Genomic DNA, 19,608 nt, shown 5'->3' with positions numbered 1-19,608 from the left:
CACTCTTTCTCCGAGGTTCAAAGTCCCAAAGTACCTGTGGCTTGGTGTCGTGAGACAAGCGCGAGTTTAACAATCAATACCTTAGGTACCTACCCTAGGTACCTACCTAAACATACCAAGTTCTTCTTTCATTTATTCCACGGAACTGCCAAATGCATGCATGCCGATCGGTACCAACGAGATCAGACACAGCAGACACAAGTCTGAGGTAGCCCTTTCTTTGTCCGACATCGACATTATTCCCTCTGAGGTCAATATCCATCCACCTCGTTTACCAACTTCAACTTCGCCCGTTCCCTTGATAGGACCAAAGCTTCTAATCATATTCCATGGAACGGCACGGCTCGCCAGGCCTCGGCCCGCGCAACGATACGGCGTCCCGAGTGCAGAAACCGGAATCTGCTACCGACAAAGCAGCCAAGCTAGCAGCGTTGAAAGCCCGCGTTTCGGCTGCTATAGGAACAACCAAGGCGAAGGGTGGTCTGAATGTCGGCCTTCATCCGGCGTTGGAAGATATCGGACAATGGAAGCCCGGCGACCCCAAATCCGCGTCCGGCTCACGATCACGTAACGATGCCAGCAAGGCCCAGCCGAAGCACAAACCCCTCGATCTGTCCGGTCCCTCGCAAGAAGAGATAAAGAACAACCCTTATTTCGACGCGAACCTAGGCGCTCCCGGCGCAAAGCCGAGACAGACACGTCAGCTTATATTCAACCAGAAGGGAAAATACATCCAGCAAGCCAATGCGCTGCGCAGGCAAGCGGCGCTCGAAGCCCTGAAGAAGAAGATCGCGGCGGGCACGCGCAAGGTCGGCATAGACGAGGACAAGGACGTCGAGAAGAACTTCGCGGTCGAGGCCCCGCCGGACGTCGAGTGGTGGGACGAAGGGCTGATAGACGGCAAGAACTACGACGACATAGAAAACCCCCAGGCGCTCAAGATCGACACCGAGGACTCCATCGTCACCCGGTACATCCAGCACCCCGTCCCCATCGAGCCGCCCCAGGACAAGAACGTGCCCCCGCCCAAACCCATGTACCTCACCCCCACCGAGCAGGCGAAGCTCCGCCGCCAGCGCCGCATGGCCGACCTCAAGGAGGAGCAGGCCAAGATCAGGCTCGGCCTGGTCCCCGCGCCCCCGCCCAAGGTCAAGAAGGGCAACCTGATGCGCGTGCTGGGCGAGGAGGCCGTCAAGGACCCGACGGCCGTGGAGGCGCGCGTGAACCGGGAGATCGCGGAGCGGCACGACAAGCACGTGCAGACGAACGAGGAGCGGAAGCTCACCAAGGAGCAGAAGCACGAGAAGCTAGCCGCGAACCAGGAGAAGGACGCGGCCAAGGGCCTGCGCATGCTCGTGTTCAAGATCGACAGCCTGGCCAACGGGCAGCACCGGTACAAGGTCAGCGTGAACGCCGACCAGTTGGCGCTCACGGGCCTGGTCATCATGCACCCGAAGCAGAACCTGGTCGTCGCCGAGGGCGGCGAGTGGTCCGCCAAGCACTACAAGAAGCTGATGCTCCACCGCATCAACTGGACGGAGAACCTGCCGTCGCGCGACAAGGACGCCCAGAACGACGCCCTGAAGCAGTGGCTGCGGGCCGAGAACGAGGGCGGCGACCTCAAGGACCTCGCGGAGAACCGGTGCAGGCTGATCTTCGAGGGCGAGGTCAAGTCCCGCGCCTTCAGGAAGTGGGGTTCCAAGGTCTGCGAGACGGATGCCGAGGCCAGAGAGGTCCTGTCCAAGTCGAAGTTGGAGAACTTTTGGAATCTCGCCAAGTCTACACACTAAGTAGAAGAACTACCTTAGGTTAGGTAGGTAGATAGGTACCTAATTTTTCTGAGAAGGTTAGAGGTACCTCCTATATATAATACATACCTAGATAATCACACGGTTAGGCTAAGGGGGGGTTGTAAGAAAATGCCACGAAAGATTAAATTAAGATCGCGAATAAGGAATATCATTGCGTTGTTGGCTTAACAGTAAAGTAGGCTAAACCTTTAGCAATTTTGTATTAGATATCTATTAGTGCCTTGCAGTACTACTGGCTACCTACTTATTTTTAACGCCTATGAAACCAGAGGTCTCCAATGCGATATGAGTGTTATACAGAACATCAAAACTAGGTAGTAACAGATCATCTGTCTATCCCAGACGTGCTCACGCGGCATCAAGCTCCATCATGCCCTCGTCGAGATCATCGTCATCCATATCGAAGTCGTCATTATAGCTCTGCATAGCCTGCAAGGCCTGTGCCCTACGCATAGCCTCGACAGCCGCGTCCTCCTCTTGCAGCTCCTTGATCCGCTCCTCGTCCACCTTCTTCTGGTGCTCCTGCAAGTCCTCCAGGCTCCACATGCTGATCCCTTCTTGGTCCTTAGCTTTGAAGGGCCGCGCCATGTCCCGCAAGAAGCGCTTCGCCGTGATGACCGCCATGTCCGTGCTGAGGTTCCCGTCGACTTCTTGCATGGCCTGGTTAATCCACTTGGGGAGCTGGAGCCTCTTCTTCTGGAACCGGCGGTCGGCCAGCACCATGATTCCGTAGTCGTCTTTGCCTCGGAGCACGCGACCCAGACACTGCGCGGCGTGGCGCATGGCGTCGAAGGATAGGAAGTCGTTCTCTCGGATGCGGTAGGTTTCTCGAAGGAACTGTAGTCTGGCTTTGAGGATCCGCGACTCCGTGTATTGGAACGGGACGCCGATGCACAACACGGTTCGACCGTACTGGTGGTCGAAATCGATACCTTCTGATACCTTACCACGAGCCACACAAAGGAGAACGGCACCTCGGCCGTTGCAGCAGGCCATGCGATAGGTCTCGAGTGCGAGAGAAGTCTCTTGAGCGTCGGGTGTTTCGACTAAGATTAACTTATACTTCCAGACCTCGTCTAATATCCCCATGCCCTGCCACATGCTAATGATGGATTCCATGTACAGATAAGAAGGGAAGAAGACGACCATGCCGTCCGGAGTAATCTTCGCGAATTCGGTCAAGAGGTTGCCGTAATTGCGGACCACACTCGGCTCGTTTCTGATTGTGAAACTGGTGGAGATTGTTGCCTGATCGCTGCCGCGGGTGACGATCATCGGCAAGAAAGATCTCCGAGCCAGAGTCATGGCGTATGACTCTTGAACAACCGCAGTGAAGCCCAGCATCTTCGGGTACATCTCCAAAGGCGAGATGGTACCGGAAGTGATAATAACGGAGCTAAATCGATCGAAAACGGGTTTAATAGCGATTGCCGCATCCAAGCACGTGAAGTGAAGAACTGGGTTTGGCACTTCGGCGGTATCTGACTCGAAAGGCTCAAGGATGAGTAAAAATCCCTTCTCATATGTAGCGACAAGAGTTGCGAATGTGGCTACTTCCTGCAGAGGCTGGTAATCCTCGATGCTGGTAAGTTCCAGCGTCCTTACGAGCGAGGTTAATCTCTCAGCGCAAAAGCGCAAGGGCTTCTTCTCGATGAACGTGTGCTCCTTGAGATGTGCTAGGAATGACGGCGGCGTTTCCGATATGACCTGTCGGACCTTCATACGCGTCTTGAGGTATTCAATAAATCGTTTCAGGAAAGCTGTGAAATGCTCAGCTCTCCGGATATTTCCGGGAACTGCCTCCTTTAACAAGTCGTCAGGAAGAACCGGATTTGCCATAAAGGTATCCTCCTTCCGAGCCTCATCGGCGTCCCGGAGGCCCTCCACTAGTTTCTGGTACTCGTTTTCTAATTGTTCTCGGTCTGTCTCTTTCATCTCCGTGATCTTGCGTTCTAGGTTTTGAGCGCCCCTGGTAGCCTTGCGCAAGGAGTCTTCAGTGATATCTGTACTTAGAGACTCGATACACACGTTGTCTATGTTGTGGGCCTCGTCGAAAACGACGATGCAATCCTTAGAAAGCTCTTTGGATACACGTTCTGCTATCTTGGGATCTAGCAGGTAGTGATAAGAGTAGATTATAACATTACAATATTGCATCTATAGTAGACAGCGTAAGTTCTGTACCCCTAGCGATGTAGACACAAACTGGGATAAACTTGGAGAAACTTACCATCCGCCTTGAAGTGAAATAAGGGCACTGCTTGTGCTGCTCGCCATACTTCAGAAGGCCATCCAGAGTCCAAACGCCATTAGGAATAAGGTTATGCGGTTCTAGGAGGTCTAGATTGTCGTGATATACGCACGTCTCCACGCTTTCGCCCTTGTCCTTCTTTTCTTTGACGAAGCCAGCAGTCAGGCTACGACATCTCGCGTCGACAATGGCGCCGCTCTTTTCCCTCTTGACCGAAGGATGGAGACACAGATTCTTTCGACTTGTCAGGCCGAGCCCACGGAATTCTTCTACGTAACCGAGTTCGTCAGCCCTAAATTTCATCAGGGCCTTAAGTTCGGCCAAGGCCTTTTCGATTTCTGACATGGTACGAGAGCAGTAGATGAGCTTCCGATGCTCTGGGTAATGTTGTTGATATGCAATAATTAATGATAGCAGCGAGACGGTTTTCCCGGTTCCCGAAGGCATCTCCAAGACGCAGTGCGCGCCTCCACTGGAAGTTCTGCCCGCATCGAGAGTTCTCTTAAGGTCACACATATATGCATATTGCTCTGGATATATCCGTGGGTACGGAAAGAGAACTGGAAGGTCGTCAATAAAGAACTTCATCTTGGTTGGATTCTAATTAAGCCCAATGTAGATAGAGATGGGTGTGCAGAATTCAAGCATGAGATGCTTTCCTTATGTTGAGATGAAAGATGAATTCGTGGAAGGCTCGATAATTGCCGATGGGGTCTTTAAAAATATGTGCATCGGCTGGCGCGTCAATGCGATGCTAATGCGATGCCAATCCAATGCGATGTTTGTTCTCGTGGAGCCTTTTTCAGTCGCAGACGCGTTGAAGCGTTACAAATGGGCATGTTCCATATGTTTCCGATACGCCGGGAATGAATAAACTCTAACCCGGAGTTGGATTCTTTCTTTTATCACCTGTATTTTCAGATTCGCTTTAGATTTTTGCACGTTAAGTTCAAGTTGTATGTAACAGTTTCAATGTTGCTAGGCTGAAGTTCTGACTGGCATTTGATACATTCCATGTTCTATTGAAGAACGGCCAGCCTTGCGCACCTTATTGAGTTTCAGTGGCGTTTTGAAGTACGAAGCCATACATGTAGACATTTGAACCCACTTATCAGCCACAGTAGCTTATGCTTAGGTACTGATCCTAATAATTGTAAGGTACCTTCAGTAAAGTACCTCCTCTTAGAGGGGGAGATGATGCACAACTCCTCCGCCATCCTACAAGAAACAAACAAAAAACAAAACAAGACGTAGAAATACGCCTACAATATATCTATATATATCTGAGTCAATTTTCTCGGATATCTGCGTCATCTGCATCGTGTATATTAATATTTAGAAGGAATGATAATGCGAGTAGTATGCTAACTGACCCTTTCTTTAACTGCCCATTTTACTTGCAACTAGGCCAAGAGGTCTCAGGTGAACATGGCTGATAGGTAACCCTATACTTACCGTGACGACGATAATTTAATTAAAGGCTTCGATTGGTCTTTGTAAACGCGCGGTCGTAATAAACTTTATTTTTTTTTATTACAGCCTACCTAGGTTAGCCCTGGGAATAATGTTCAAATCGAGATCTAATGGTTTTGTGGCATCGGGATGAGCCGAATCTCGACGGCACGGGAGGCACTGGTTACAATCCATACAACCCATACGCTTTGCCGAATCGCGTAAAGCATCAGGCATAGGGACGAGCGTTCCGATGGCGGGCAGAAGCTCCCGATAACCTTCTACCATATCCATGGAGTTGGGTTCGCGGCGTTGCGGATGGAACCCAGATTGTCGGGATATGGCACAGTAGTTTATTAAGCTTAATCGAATTTCCTTTTTATTATGATTATTAATCTTATTTATTATTTTAGATCATGGTTATCGTATCCTATCATCCCCATGAAAAGGCAAAGGAGGTACGCAGTAGTAGCTTCTCAACTTTACTACGCCGTAACTAACACTATATCCAACACCAACGTCAACGTCAAACCGATATTGACGATAATTAACGTCGACGCTGGTGCTAATGTAGGTAAACACCAATATCTACAGCATAGCCTCCTCGGTGCTCGGAGTACATCGGAGTAATATACAGTCCGAATATATCCGAGGTCAGCTACGGCTTTCGGTGCACAGTTTATTTAGCATAAACCCGATATGTCCATTTCCGTATTTGTCCGACGTAATCCAAGTCCGAAAGGATGCTCGGATGCTATGCTACTCTTACACGATGTTACGTGTTGGTTACGGCAGCACGGGTAACTGCCGTCAGCTTCGCATCTTTCTCAGCTTCTCAGCTGTAGCCCTACCTGTGTTACTATTTCGAGACGTGTTACACGGCCGATTTGGTGCGATCTGATGCGATTTGATATAGGTAATTTGGATTTTTTTTTAAGAACACACCCGACTGCATGAATCGGTGGCTGACCAACTAGGCTGCACGAAATGCTACCCAACGGTACGTGTTAATCAATTCTCTTGTTTCAGGTCATGCTGAAGCTTGGTAAGGCGTACCCAGTTGGCGACGCTTCATACACACTTGGAAACAAATGCGGTCATCTAAAACAAACATAGATGCGAAGTAGAGTGCATTATCGGCCCCCGACGCTTGAGTTAAAAACTTGGTCTACGAATTCCCTCTAATAACCGAGACGAGTGGCCAGATCTTCTGTGGCGAACCCTATTTGTGATTTCGATTTTCAGAAGGAATCCTCCTAACGGTAACCCGTACTTATGTGTGGAGAGACGCCAAAATAAGACCATATTTTTATCAAATTAGCACAAAGTAACGTGGGTTCTCTGTATCATCAAATCCCGAGCGAGATAGGGATTAGGTATTGAGATTATTTGGCCGGTGGGGTAGCTCATCGAGTCCACTTCATTCATACGTACGTACGTGCCTTAGGCTCGGATCTCTTTTTCTTTTTTTGTGATGCTAATCCACTATCTCTAGGTAGAAAGTACAGTATGGGATTTCCAAAGCAATAGGTTGCGAGAAGTACCGGATACGATACCTATGAGATGCATGGATCGTTCCGCCCCATCTGGCTTGTTTTGCCGACTAGCGGTATGCTCTGCATGGCCCGCTCCCCCCGTGAATAGGTTTGTACTATGCGATGCGAAGTGCGATAGTACAATGCTAAATTAGCTATTTTGATTTGGAAATGGGCGTTTTAACCCCCAAAGGTGGGTGAGAAACTGGTCGCCTCGCGCTTCTTGAAACGTTTTAAGAAAATGAGAGCGAGCTATGTCTTAATTCATCGTTCATAAAGCTCCTGAAACGGGATAGATTTATGTAAATTTGGCTCCTTCGGGCAGCTAAGCCTCTCAGCACTACATCTCCCGAAACGTGGCAGGGCAAGCATAACTGCCGTGTGCGGAAGGTCCTCGAGCTCTACGTTCGTCTAAAATCCGCGGCTATTGGGCGAGTCCTGGAGAGGGCTTAAGAATGAGCCCCAAGCGACCGGCTAAACACGTGGGTCATGTCTAGCGCGCGGGAGATGGGGGCTGGATAGCGGTATCGTCTACATAGTACGCCTATATACGAGTAAAGATTCTTACTATGTACCTGTTTTACTATGTATTCACCACCAACTTAGGTGATTACCTAAACCAGGTAGTTAACCTACCTAGGGAGTTATTTTCTCGCCTTGTCCTGGGTTAGTAGGCTACTAAGATAGTGGGGGGTCTAGATAATAGCAGTGGATGCCTGGATCCTACTGTTTTTCGAAGGGTCGATGCTCTTCACGGTACCTTGCAGTTTTGGTCAAGGATATAGGTCTCAGATATCTGCAAGGACAACACCAGAATGACATCAATCTTATCTGAGGATCGACAAATGGCAGTACAGCCAGCTGGAGGGTATGTTTCTCTCAGTTCACATTGTACAACTAGCTCTACTGTGTATGACTTCATACGGCGACCCGCTACAATATTTGTCCTACCAGGGCTTATACATCGCGAGTATCAAAATATCTAGGTAAGCTAAGGGCCATGTAAATACCTAAAATATGCTCTTTGAGACGCTAGTGTACCTAATGTATCTATTTCCAGATGAGAGATCTTGGCTTTCGTTGATAAGTGTACCGTGCTGTGGCGCAGCCTTTAGAACGAATATTTTGCGATCAAGTTTACGATCATGGGGGTATGCGGTAAGTATCGTCGGGATACATGTGACCTGAAAATAAACCCGTCCCCCAGCCTCCAGGGACTGGGAATGGGAATGGGTAGAGAAAAAAAAAAAAAAAAAGCGAGCCGACAATTGCCTAGCGGGGAAACGTTGGTCAGGGGGGGCCAGGCCTCGTAGGAATAGGTAGCGATCATTTTAGCATTTGCTCAACTTGGAACAGAGAAAAATGAAAAGAGTTACATCGCCTAAAAAAACAGATTAACGTCTGGTGGTTTTCAATGCTGATACTATGCTGATACTTTGTTGCTGCTATTTTGCAACTATTAAGGATATAGCTATTCGTTCCTATAGCTTCTGGATTTAGTTTAGGAATATTATTAGGGATTGGGGAGAAGGGTTTTCATGTGTTGTAATGAGGGACCAACAACATCACTTCCAACCATAGCGTGCTGCCACTTGCACTAGCGAAGACAAGTCGACGATAACACCCCCCCCCTGGGAGGTTAAGGCGGACGGCATTGGGTTCCGCAAAGTCTGTGCTCACTGCTCGCGAGCAAAGTTGGTGTACCTACCTCCTAGGATACCTCCTATGTAATAGTAGAGAGGGAATGTGGCGCTAACGAATCCCTGTGCGAGCTCTAGAGTAGAGAACGCTCGAACCAGTTACTAGATAGGTACTCATCCCCTGCCTTGGCATCTGCTGTCTGTGTCTTATCGACAGATGCTATACCGGTTTTGGGGGTCTCCAACATACAAAGTACAATGCCGTAGTACAAATTAGACGGCGGATTAGATGATGAATGGAGGAATAAGTAACAAGAGTTCCACAGCCTTTCCGCCCTATTGTCCCACCCTACCTAAAGTAGATTTTAACGTTAGCCAGGCGATGAAACCCCATACTTTACCTATTCTTACCTACCCGACTGCCTACCCGGGTATTCTGAGAACCAACAACGGGATCAGACCATACCACCACCACCACCACCATCACCACCATTCTCTCCAATGCTACGAAGAACACGTCCGCGCTAGCCTTAACATGACGATGAGCGCAGCATACAAGCCGCTGACATCGTCTTTTCTAATCATCTTTCCATGCTCGATTAGGTATGGCCATTATAGTATTATGAGCTTCTTTCCAGCGATCTTTCTCAACCGCATTTACTATCAACGGAAATTTGCGAATAGACTTGTCGAGCTAAATGGCATAACAGGTAACTAGGCTATGTACCCTTCAGGTCATATTCCATAAAAAAAATTAATTGTAAACCGCTACTCGCCTAACTACCTATCTTTTTGGAAATCCCGCGGGTTTTGACCAATAAGAAGTCTATTTTATGGAAGTCGAGAGCAGGGGTATGGTCGAAGATGGTCTAAAGGGCAATGCAGTTCTGCAGCACCTGAAGGATTCTGACCTTCGAGAAGCCGGATTGGATCTCTTAGGTGTACATTTTTCGTACTTATTCGTTCGCTTTGCTTACCACCTACTACCAACACGTGTACACTACCCTGTGCGCGCGCGGGTACATCTACATATTAACACATAACACTACCCCGAAAAAAGTCTGGTGCTCCTTTCGTTGAAGAATTACTGCTACCTACCTGGCTCGCTTGCTGGCTGGACGGTTAGCCAGTAGGCTACATAACATAACAAAATAACGGAAAAGACAAGAAAGCAGGTTAGTATTTACAATGTTAGGTGAGCGATTCCAAGTCCTGAATCAATTTTTTTCCCCGCCCCCGGTTCCAACCGCCGAAGTCGTACGGTGATTATTAGTCACATTATATCTACTTATTATGGTTTACTCTTCTTTCTAAGTATGGAAATTCCTTCCTTGTGTACTACTATAGTAACTAGCAGCTAAGCTATGCTACGTTGAATGTATCCACGCATAGTCTGACGTTATGGAACTAATATGCTGTGTATATTCCATGGTGTCTATTACTTGGTGGTCTCTACATGGTCCTCTTCATGGCCCCCCCTACCCTACATCGCACCCACTACGCTTGAGACTGCCGCGAGAACATCTCATTTGACACCACACACTCAACGCTCACCCTTGTGGTTCTTGTATCCTCCTCAATTTTGATATACTACCACTCTTACCCGATATGACAGGACGACCAGATCAGTAAAAATACGGGTCTGGCCTTATGAGGGCCGTGAGCTATCCCACCCCCCCGGCTCCATGTATACATAGGTTAACATTAATTTTCCGGAGTCTGCCTCACATAGCGCGCTTGTCGTTCGTTCCTGGGAGACTTGTATGCCTGGCTATGTTTATCCTGATGCAGGCAGACATATGCGGTACAGTTTCACTCCTACAGTACTTTACTCTCTCTTTCTCTCTCTCTCTCTCTCTCTCTGGAGATTTCGCATTGTTACGCCAACGCTGGTTGGTACATACGATACGTATATAGTAGGGGTGTGCGCCGAGGCTCCTACTCCTGGTCTAACTCCTTGTACTTACATGGGGAACCAAAGGAACCAGACTGTCTTCTGTATAACTATGCTTACATCCCACGGACTGTCTCCATTAGTCTTTTTTTATGTATCGACACACCTTGATCACTTAATCAAAGCCTCAAATTAGACACCGTCATACACGCAACGCAGTTGGAAGAAAGAGACCACTCCCATAGCTTTCTCATAAGTCGCTGCTGTGTCGTCTTTTTCTCACCGGGCACGCCTTGTTGCACAATAGCCCAGGTTTCCCCTTTAGCTCTTTTTATACAACCAACCTTACCGTCTGTTGGAACGCATCTTGCGTTTGGATTACAGCCCCGATGGATCTATCACCTCCATCCTTGACCAGGTCATCGGCATCACCTCCAAGTACAAATTGCTCCGACAGCCCTACTCTGGATTATCCCTCACCGGAATTTGTCGACCCAATCTACAAGATCGCTTCCATGTTTGAGCACTCTTGCGCAACCATGTCTTCCCATATGGGTTCCGAACACTCGCTCCCGCCCCTTGATGCTATGACCTCGGCCGGCTGGAGTGGGACTACCGTGATGCACCACCCTAGCTCAACGTCAACGGCGCCGCACATGTCGTCGGCCGACTATGATCCTTTCGCTCATTACGAACCTAGCAATATGCACGCATCGTACAGTCATGAATTATACCCGTCTCATCCTGCTCAGGTACCCGTGCTTTCAAATAGCGGCACTTCTCCTCCAATGTCTTCAGCTTCTCGATCGCCAGACCCGTCATCGAGACATGCTTTCAGCTACTCCCACAGCGTCTCGCCGATACCGCGGATCAAGATGGAGAGTGCTGGCGCTCCCGACTATTCTGGAGCTGAACTAACACAGTATCCTTCTCCTCGTTCCGCTCACTCGCTGCCTCTGGAACATAACAGCTACGGGTCGACTGCCGGTAGTTCGGGCTACTTATCTGATGTCCCTTCAGGATCGTGGCCTAGGGCCGAATACCCTTCGCTCGAGACAGAACAGTACTACGCCGGACCTAACGGGCCCGCGGCGGCAGCTTTCCACGACAGGCGGCAGCTACGTGTGCCGAGGGCGACGAGGAGGCAGCCTCGAAAACTGACGACCAAGGAAGAGGCCAACTTTCAATGCGAGGTTAAAGGGTGCGGCAAGCTGTTCAGCAGGAGCTACAACTTTAAGGCGCACATGGAAACTCACGACGAGAAGAGAGAATATCCTTTCCCCTGCACGGTTCCGGACTGCAACAAGAAATTTGTGCGGAAGACGGATCTGCAAAGGCACAACCAGAGCGTTCATATGAAGGAGAAGAACCACAGGTGTGATTACTGCGGTCGAATGTTTGCGCGAAAAGATACCCTTCGAAGGTAAGTAACCCAGTTATCTACAACTTTCTCCCCCTACTCAATATATCTCAATATGAAGAGTTCGAAAAAAAGAAAAGAAAAGCAAAAAAGCTAACATATACAATAAAAAGGCACATGGAAGATGGTTGTTCCAAGCGCTTCGATTTGGGCACATTAGACTTGCGCGCCGACGGCTACGACACCTATCCGGCGCCGACTCGGACGCTCGGCAGCACGCCGGGGCACCTAGTCGCTCCCGCCGCTCAACTACCGCCCATGACGATGTCCCAGGCCGGTAACAGTAACCTCCTAGCATCTATGTCTTTTACGAAGAGATGATATATTAGGTACCTACCTAACCTAAGGTACCTTATAACCTTAACTCGACCATGATGACGATTACGAACGGGGTTTGGACGAACGCGGGAGGGGGAATAGGTGTGACGGGAGATTCAACAACAACATTATTCTTTCTTCATTTCTTACTACTTACTACCTACTCACTTGTACGCATATCCCTGGGTGTTACCGGAGTTCAGTTCTTACGGGGGAAAACGGGCCATAGAACTATTTTACCCCCAGGGCGGAATCTTTTTCTATCATATCCAGCATGCTATAACTTTTTTTTTTCCATCATTCACAATTTCTTCTTCTTTTCTCTTCTTCTACTTTTATTTTTATCGTCTTATTTTTCTTGTATTACTAGTTAGCATCATGGAGAGGTTCATTCCCAAAGCCTGTTTAATAAGGCTGGGAAAAAAACAAACCAAGGCGTTCAGGGGACAATTTCTGGGCATAGTTATGTCCTAGAAGAGGAATACTTTTGGGGTTACTTCTTTTTGGTCCATGGCCCTTTAGTTGCCTAGAACCCAGCAAAACAATAAGATACCAGTTTTTTTCGTGGCAAATCGTATCATTAATCCTGTCATCGTTGGTGCACGTCAGCCTGTTTAGAATCTTTTTTTTTTTCTTTTCTTCGGAATCCTCATCTATTTTTACGCTGCCTGATTTGATTTTTAAACGAACGCAACCAAAAAAAAGCTTGTAAAGAGTTGACTCTGTCTATCTTCCCTCTCTGTCTCATTATAAGACGCCGGCTGCTTATTGGGTGACACAACAGGAACGAGATGCGGACAAGACTCAGCCTATCTTCCTGACCTGCATTTGGTAGTAGAAGAACGAAGTAATGAGCTAAGATCTCGGTACGACCGTTACTACTCGAGTATTATTACGTGATATATCATTAAAAAAAAATCAAATACTAAATACACTACTAATAAAGTTTAGTCAGGCCAGCCTGGATAGTAACAAAGAAGGGGAAAAAAAAAGACCAACAACCAGAAAACAGCATTATGTTAGGTAGTATCGTGGAATCATAGTTGCATAACTATAGTGATCCAATGCAGGGACTTATATCATGTAGGCACCCCACCTACCTAGCCTACCAGCGCTGTGGGTATCATCGAACTGTACTATGGCTGCTGCCGCGATCCGTGGTTACTCCAACAGACGACCCGTACTGTACATGGTACAATGCGTACCTAGACCTAGGTAACCTAAGGTAAGCCCTTAACATTTTGCCAAGACGCACATCGTACGAAACAACGTAATAGGTTTTCTTTAAAAAGGTACATGATGCCCCAGATTGGCAAGATAAGTGACTAAGTACCTAAGGTAATTCAATTAACAGTGGGACCAACTGTTGTAGCCAATTAAAAAATAACCTTTTTGTCAAGGATGGGGATGTCACAGACGATACATGACTCGTGAAATATTTATTTTTAAGTTATCTTTTCATTCCTAGGTACCCACCAAGACTTGAGGCTACAATCATCAGCACATACATAACATACCTAGGTCGTACAGGATCTCTTAAGGTAGCTAACTTAGCTAAACTATTTCCCAACAATTTAACGCAGGTTGGATCTGAAACAGCAATGCCCATTAATAAAGATAAGAACGTCGGCCTTGTGTTATATTAAAATACTCCCGCGCAAGCCCAGCCTCGTGGATTGACTACCAATTGAGTATAGAATGCGCGAGTACTATGTAGTGTAAGTGTAAGTGGATGATGCACTTGTATAGTGGCACCGCCTTTTTAGACTATATTTCCAAGTATAGCAATATCTATACGGCTCTATACCGTATATGATATAGCGCTATCTTTATATGGACCCCCTCTTTTTCCTTCTCGTTCTTGGCCCACTAGCTCATAACGCTAAATGGCGCGGGGACAAGATATGATTGGACAAGTACTAAAGTAAAGGCCCGTACACTGTGCCAATAGTTTTCCGTGGATTACAGCACAACAAGGAAACACTTTTTAGAGGTTACCATCTACAACTTTTTCTACATATTCAGCATGTCGCACATGAAGGAACGTCGCAAAGCTATACGATGTACGGCAACATCATTAAAGTTGAAAACAAGAACAAGAGAAACAAGAAGAAAGACACTTGGGTACTACGATATCACAGGTGAGCTGACGCTCCAAGTGTTACGAGTCGGTATGCGCGTAACGTATCACAGTATAGGTAAGATACCTAAGATACCCGTGGAGTCGTTGGACCTGGGTAGGTAATTTACACAAGGCAAGCCTTACCAAAAAAAAAAATTTTACCCGAATGATAAGCGCGGTTGGGTTTGACAAGTACTTACACACATATACTAGCTAAGAGAGGATAGGCATGGCTAAAGAGACTATGACCGCTAACATGGTATATAGCTCACGAGAAAGGTCAAAGCGAAAATATCTACCGGGCTTAGCGTCCCTAGGTGGTAGGCATATAACTTTGTGGTCCCATGGGAGGAGCTTTTCGACGCAGGAACATCCTAATTCAGCATCGTATGGTTGATAAGAGTACTACTATGTACCTGGGTCAGCACATAGGTTAGGTTAAGTAGGCATCATACTTGGAGTCCCGGATCCAACATGTAAACAAATGGACAAACCGGTCCATTCAACGCCTGGCAACCAGCAACTCAGGTCCGTTGTAGTATTATACAATACGATGCTATGCAACATATACCTGGCCTGCCACGAGCCGGCCACCGTGGCGCGGAAACTGTGCACCCGAGAAGAAAAGAAGGTGCTTACTTTCTAGAAGCCTTGGGGTCGGTCGAATGTCGGCGCATTTGACACGAGGAGCCCTCGCTCGCTAGATCGGTCTGGTTGGGAGCGAGAGAGTGCTGACTGGTAAACAACCCCAAGTAACTCTAACGAGACAAAGAAGAGGGGGGCTTTCAGCCTTATCGTAACCCGAAAGTCGCCTGTTCTGTGTACAACGGCATGACTGGCATGCGCGTACAGTCAAGTGCTTACCTCTTATACATTGACCAGCATTTACTTGGACGGGTGCTTTACTCCGTTCGCGTACCCCAGATCTACCTACTCTGTACTCGAGAGAGGCCTAACGTTACTAACGTTGCCCTTTTAAAAATCAAAGAGTCACCTCTCCATCCCGCCATCTACATCATGGTCATTTAATATCTGACTGTTCTGTTCACACAGTATCTAAATCTAGAATTGAATCTCTTCAGCACGAATCTCATCCAACTCTTCCTTTTTATTACTATCCCCATCAGCTCGCAAGTTCTTACCCTATACACACACGCGATGCTACTCACAAGACGCATGCATCTACCTGCCTAGGTACGTGATATTAACTAACAACCGACAGTTTGGAATAGGAGTGGCGGTCAGCCTATGACTTTCGGTTCTTGCTGTGTATTGCTGGTATTAAGCGCCGGCCCTGACCCCCTCCCCAGGACGTCCGCTGAACCTGCAGCACCCCTTCAGCCAGTCATATTCCCTGTTCAACGTGGAGATCACCACCTGCAGCCCGCCGCTGTGCACCCATGCCCATGCGACTCTGTCGTTCTTGCGGTGTACCTAGCAAAACGCTGGAATTTCCCCCGTTGGCTGGGGTTTGCCGGTGTCATGTACGTTATATGCAGCTGTCGACGACTGTCCTGGTTTCAACTATTTGAAACAGACACGACGGTTACAGTCGCAGCAACATTGTCTGCTTGCTTACGTTAAGTCAGGTAGGCAAGGCGACCAACTGAAAGAGTTGAGATGAAATTTATTGCCGTGCTAAAGCCGATGTCTTTTTCCTTCTTACTATGAGCCATTTCCTACAGGCTACAAGCTCTGTCTCAGTGCATATACGGTTGGTAATCTGGTAATTTAGGAGCCAATCTCAAGCCAAGGAGCAGCTTTACTGGTACTAGGCAGCACACCGAAAACCACGGTACCAACATTTGAGCACCGAATAAGCAAGCAGCATACATCTACGTTCCTTGTCAACGTGTAGATCTGTACCCCTTGGCGCCGATGACGACTACATCTCTACCGAGATTCATCTGTTCACCATCCCCGCGATATGAGAGCCGATTTTATGAACCCTTATGTAGGTCATAATATTGATTCGGCTGGTAATTCCTCCCCTTATGACCGGAACGGCAACCGCCTATCCAACATAACTCGATTAACATCCAAATCCTATGTTTTAACGAAAATAGAAGGCCATTATCGTTATCAATAGGCAACTATAAAGCTCGAAACGATAACGGTAGCTTCTGGCCCACAAGATCCTGATATCATACTTTTATGTTCGTCCGATGCTGAGGTAGAACGGACGAATTACCTACCATGTAGATACGACCCACCACTCCAACGAGCAACCCCATCATCCTCTAGATTGAGAGCGGCCGGCTCACATGAGCCTATGTCAGATTAACCATGCACCGAATTAAGGGGCCCCCCAACCGGTTGAAGTAATCTACACCTCACATGCACGAAAAGCACCGTCTTCTTAGAAGGAACTCGTGACGCAGAAATCAGTCATATCAAAAATTGAAAAAAAGCATCTGGGCCCGACACCACGGGAATTCGACGAGCTATATTCTGACACGGCGATGCAATGCAACCACATTGCGTGGCAACTGACATAGATCACGCCATGTTCAAGATGCGAGAGGATCGTACAGAAGCGTTGATGTTGCTTCCTGATATGTAATGATTAGGTACTTGCTTGGTAAAAGTACTGTAGTTACCTACCTACCTAGGCGAGAGGATCGTGAGCCCTACCTCGCTGTGCTTTGTCCTACCCGGTAAGTATACGGATTAGGTGGCCTTGGGATCTCGTCAGAAGCCTTGAAGCCCCCAAATCCCAGATTCAGCTGGATTACATACGCCTGCACCTAATGCCGAGGTCAGCGACCGTTTCTGCAGCGCTCTGTGCCGATGAAGATAAGAGCCAAGTGGTCGCGGATAGTGGAAGCGCGAAGACATGACATGACATGACGTAGGTAGGTCCGTTGCTGAAGATTTTACTACTACTGCCTGAGGTACTTCCTGTTGAGCATCATGCAAGGGCAAGAAAGGAAGGATCGTTATGTAGACCCTACTCAACAAACGGTCCTGTTCCGTTCTCGCCCGTCTGTCCGCCTAGCCGTCTTTAGCAGCTCGACTAAGGCCTGGATCGTCATTCGCAACTTCGAGTTTGTCATGTCAGTGGACAGGGTTTTTTTTAAAAAAAAAAATCGCCCATCTTCGCGTGTACACGTTATGATGGATTTGAATATTTGCCTCCAAGGACCCATTCACTCATATTCATCCTAAACGTCAATGCGCTCCCACGCCATATATCCCAGCCGAGGGGGCTTGGCGCTAAACGATCGAGTGACTTAAAAACAAGCGCTCTCGCATTGACAACATGACAAATGAGCAAGTTGGGATTGGGAGAGGGGAAAGAAATGCAGAGTTAAGTTCCGCCGTTTCTAGAACGATTCTTCCGCGTCAAGGGGCAGCAGCTAAGCAGTGCGCGAAGGATGGCCTCGCATTTCGGGACCAAAAATCGCAGTGCAAAACCGGGGGGGTGTATGCACGTGTATGGTATCAAGCATGTCAAGCAAAGATCCTTCAACCCAAAGAACCTTCAACCCAAAGAAGAAGAAAACAATTTCGTAAAGGCTAAACCAGCCTTGCCAGCAAGGTTTATTAGTCACCGCACACTACACTTTACTCCGACTACCGCCACTGCTGCTGCTATGTAGGTGCAGATGGATCGCCGGCCCTGTTGACCCTAGATGAGCAGAGTTCACCCTCCTCCTTCCTCTCTCTCTTCGATGGCGTTTCCCCCTGCTTTTCAGCTCGTGGATGCAGGGGGGAACTTAATACCATACTTGCGGTAGCTGTGGATGTAGGTATATACACTGCATACACTAGAGGAAATCTCCAGCACAAACTACATACTACATACTACATACCCCGGCCCACGGTTGCAGGAAGATGCAACTCGTTCGCGGCCCCGGTTTATTTATTCTCTTGGCAATCTCAAATCCATGGAGATGATAATCAGAACCGTAGGACCCCGTTTACTCATGATACGAGCGAGTGGGCTTCGAAGAGGAAGGGGGGGACTACTAGGTAGATAAAGGCGGGGAGGGGCAAAAAAGAGAGATCAGGAGAGTAGAGGAGAGTAGTGTAAAAGGGGGGATATTAAGTCGTGAATTTAAGGAAAAAAGAAATAAAAAAAAATAAGACATGGGGGAACAAGGGGAGGGAAAATTAAGACTTCGGCTTTCATCTGCTTTGCCCAGAACCAGACGGACCCTAGTTTCTACATACCTCCTACCTACCTGGTAGGTAGTCTACGCAAAGCAATAGCAACAACAGTAACGACAACAAAATAACGCCCGCCGTCCGATATTCGTCAGCAGCCAAGCAAAGATTATAAAGCCTCCCCGTTATAGGTAGCCCAAAATTATATCCTCTCCGGGTCGAGAGAGACAGACCCATCCTTGCTGGAGATCTAGGTTGTCAGCACTTAGTTCTACATACACAGTACTGCATACTGCATATATACCTACCTGGTAGGTAGACTACTACAATAGGCTATCTATATACATACCTAACATAGATAGTTTTAAATTAGGCTACGTTCAGGTTAGGTTATGCACACGTACCAAGTCCCTTTCTGCTTGCTGGCTTGCTCTGTGCTTTCCGAGTGTGTAGGGGTTCCCCGTTCGGATTCGGGTACGTTAATAGTGGTTAGCAGTAGGAGAGAGCCGCGTAAACGCATAATGAGAAAAAAAAGGGGGTGGGGGACAAGGGGGAGGAGGAGAGGGAAGAGGGAAGAGGGAATATCACAAGAAGACCTGATCAAACCAGCTCTCCTAACCACCCCCCCCCCGGCTCCGGAAGAGTACGACGTGATCGCAAGGCCTGGCTTCTCAAACAAACACCTGAGGGTGGTTTTTAGGAGGGCAATGCGCAACAGCCAAAGACCTGTTATGGCATATATAGCGAGCCCAAAATGTCGATGCTCGTCGGCAATGGTATCAGGTGATATCGGATTCCACCCACAGATCCCCAGCTTATAAACGCGTTAGGCATCTATTATATTATATTACCCACAAGTGGGTGTTTCCTTACACGGCCCTGCTCTGCTCTGTATTGCCTCGCCTCATAGGTAGTATGGGTTTTGAAAAAGGTTACGAGCGGCTATCATGACCCCCCCCCCCCCCCCCCCCCCCCCCCGCGGGGGGGGGGGGGGGGGGGGTGGGGGGGGGGGGGGGGGGGGGGGGGGGGGGGGCGCGGGGGGGGGGCGGGGGGGG

General features: G+C 48.2%; 6 protein-coding genes across 6 annotated transcripts; 5 read left to right on the top strand and 1 right to left on the bottom strand.

Annotated features, from left to right (window-relative positions):
- The first annotated feature begins 191 nt into the window (after nt 1–191).
- On the top strand, nt 192–1,975 carry F4812DRAFT_202580 (PRP3-domain-containing protein). Its single transcript, XM_047930250.1, has one exon. The coding sequence runs from the start codon at nt 330–332 to the stop codon at nt 1,788–1,790; it is 1,461 nt and encodes a 486-aa protein (XP_047794338.1). The 5' UTR covers nt 192–329; the 3' UTR covers nt 1,791–1,975.
- Nucleotides 1,975–4,650, bottom strand: F4812DRAFT_467881 (putative excision repair protein rhp3; the record flags this gene model as incomplete). Its single annotated transcript, XM_047938710.1, has 2 exons — nt 1,975–3,968; nt 4,042–4,650. The coding sequence occupies 2 exons, from the start codon at nt 4,648–4,650 to the stop codon at nt 2,160–2,162; spliced, it is 2,418 nt and encodes an 805-aa protein (XP_047794337.1). The 3' UTR covers nt 1,975–2,159.
- A 5,003-nt stretch (nt 4,651–9,653) lies between these two features.
- F4812DRAFT_202542 (uncharacterized protein) lies at nt 9,654–10,876 on the top strand. The gene is made up of 3 exons (XM_047930249.1): nt 9,654–9,864; nt 10,305–10,348; nt 10,408–10,876. Exons 2-3 carry the CDS (start codon nt 10,340–10,342, stop codon nt 10,777–10,779), a joined length of 381 nt encoding a protein of 126 aa, XP_047794336.1. The 5' UTR covers nt 9,654–9,864; nt 10,305–10,339; the 3' UTR covers nt 10,780–10,876.
- F4812DRAFT_202527 (uncharacterized protein) lies at nt 10,877–12,791 on the top strand. The gene is made up of 2 exons (XM_047930248.1): nt 10,877–12,006; nt 12,117–12,791. Exons 1-2 carry the CDS (start codon nt 10,973–10,975, stop codon nt 12,322–12,324), a joined length of 1,242 nt encoding a protein of 413 aa, XP_047794335.1. The 5' UTR covers nt 10,877–10,972; the 3' UTR covers nt 12,325–12,791.
- Nucleotides 12,332–13,353, top strand: F4812DRAFT_416395 (uncharacterized protein; the record flags this gene model as incomplete). The annotated part of the gene is made up of 1 exon (XM_047933061.1): nt 12,332–13,353. A coding segment is annotated over exon 1 (317 nt), but the record flags the coding sequence as incomplete, so codon positions are not given.
- A 2,229-nt stretch (nt 13,354–15,582) lies between these two features.
- Nucleotides 15,583–16,199, top strand: F4812DRAFT_202481 (uncharacterized protein). Its single transcript, XM_047930247.1, has one exon. It carries the CDS (start codon nt 15,692–15,694, stop codon nt 16,025–16,027), a length of 336 nt encoding a protein of 111 aa, XP_047794333.1. The 5' UTR covers nt 15,583–15,691; the 3' UTR covers nt 16,028–16,199.
- Nucleotides 16,200–19,608: the final 3,409 nt, after the last annotated feature.

Source organism: Daldinia caldariorum (genome assembly GCF_022478825.1).
Source record: "Daldinia caldariorum strain CBS 122874 unplaced genomic scaffold F4812scaffold_2, whole genome shotgun sequence".
In the NCBI taxonomy this organism is placed as follows: Eukaryota; Fungi; Ascomycota; class Sordariomycetes; order Xylariales; family Hypoxylaceae; genus Daldinia; species Daldinia caldariorum.
Note: the sequence above shows the minus strand (reverse complement) of the source record. Positions and strands in the feature narration are given on the sequence as shown.

What these genes read in the sequence shown, in the direction of transcription:
- F4812DRAFT_202580 (XM_047930250.1), top strand. Translation starts at nt 330, where the DNA reads ATGGAACGGCACGGCTCGCCAGGCCTCGGCCCGCGCAACGATACGGCG.
- F4812DRAFT_202481 (XM_047930247.1), top strand. Translation starts at nt 15,692, where the DNA reads ATGACTTTCGGTTCTTGCTGTGTATTGCTGGTATTAAGCGCCGGCCCT.
- F4812DRAFT_202527 (XM_047930248.1), top strand. Translation starts at nt 10,973, where the DNA reads ATGGATCTATCACCTCCATCCTTGACCAGGTCATCGGCATCACCTCCA. An exon ending in CGAAAAGATACCCTTCGAAG is followed by an intron (nt 12,007 to 12,116) that starts GTAAGTAACCCA and finishes TACAATAAAAAG; the next exon opens with GCACATGGAAGATGGTTGTT.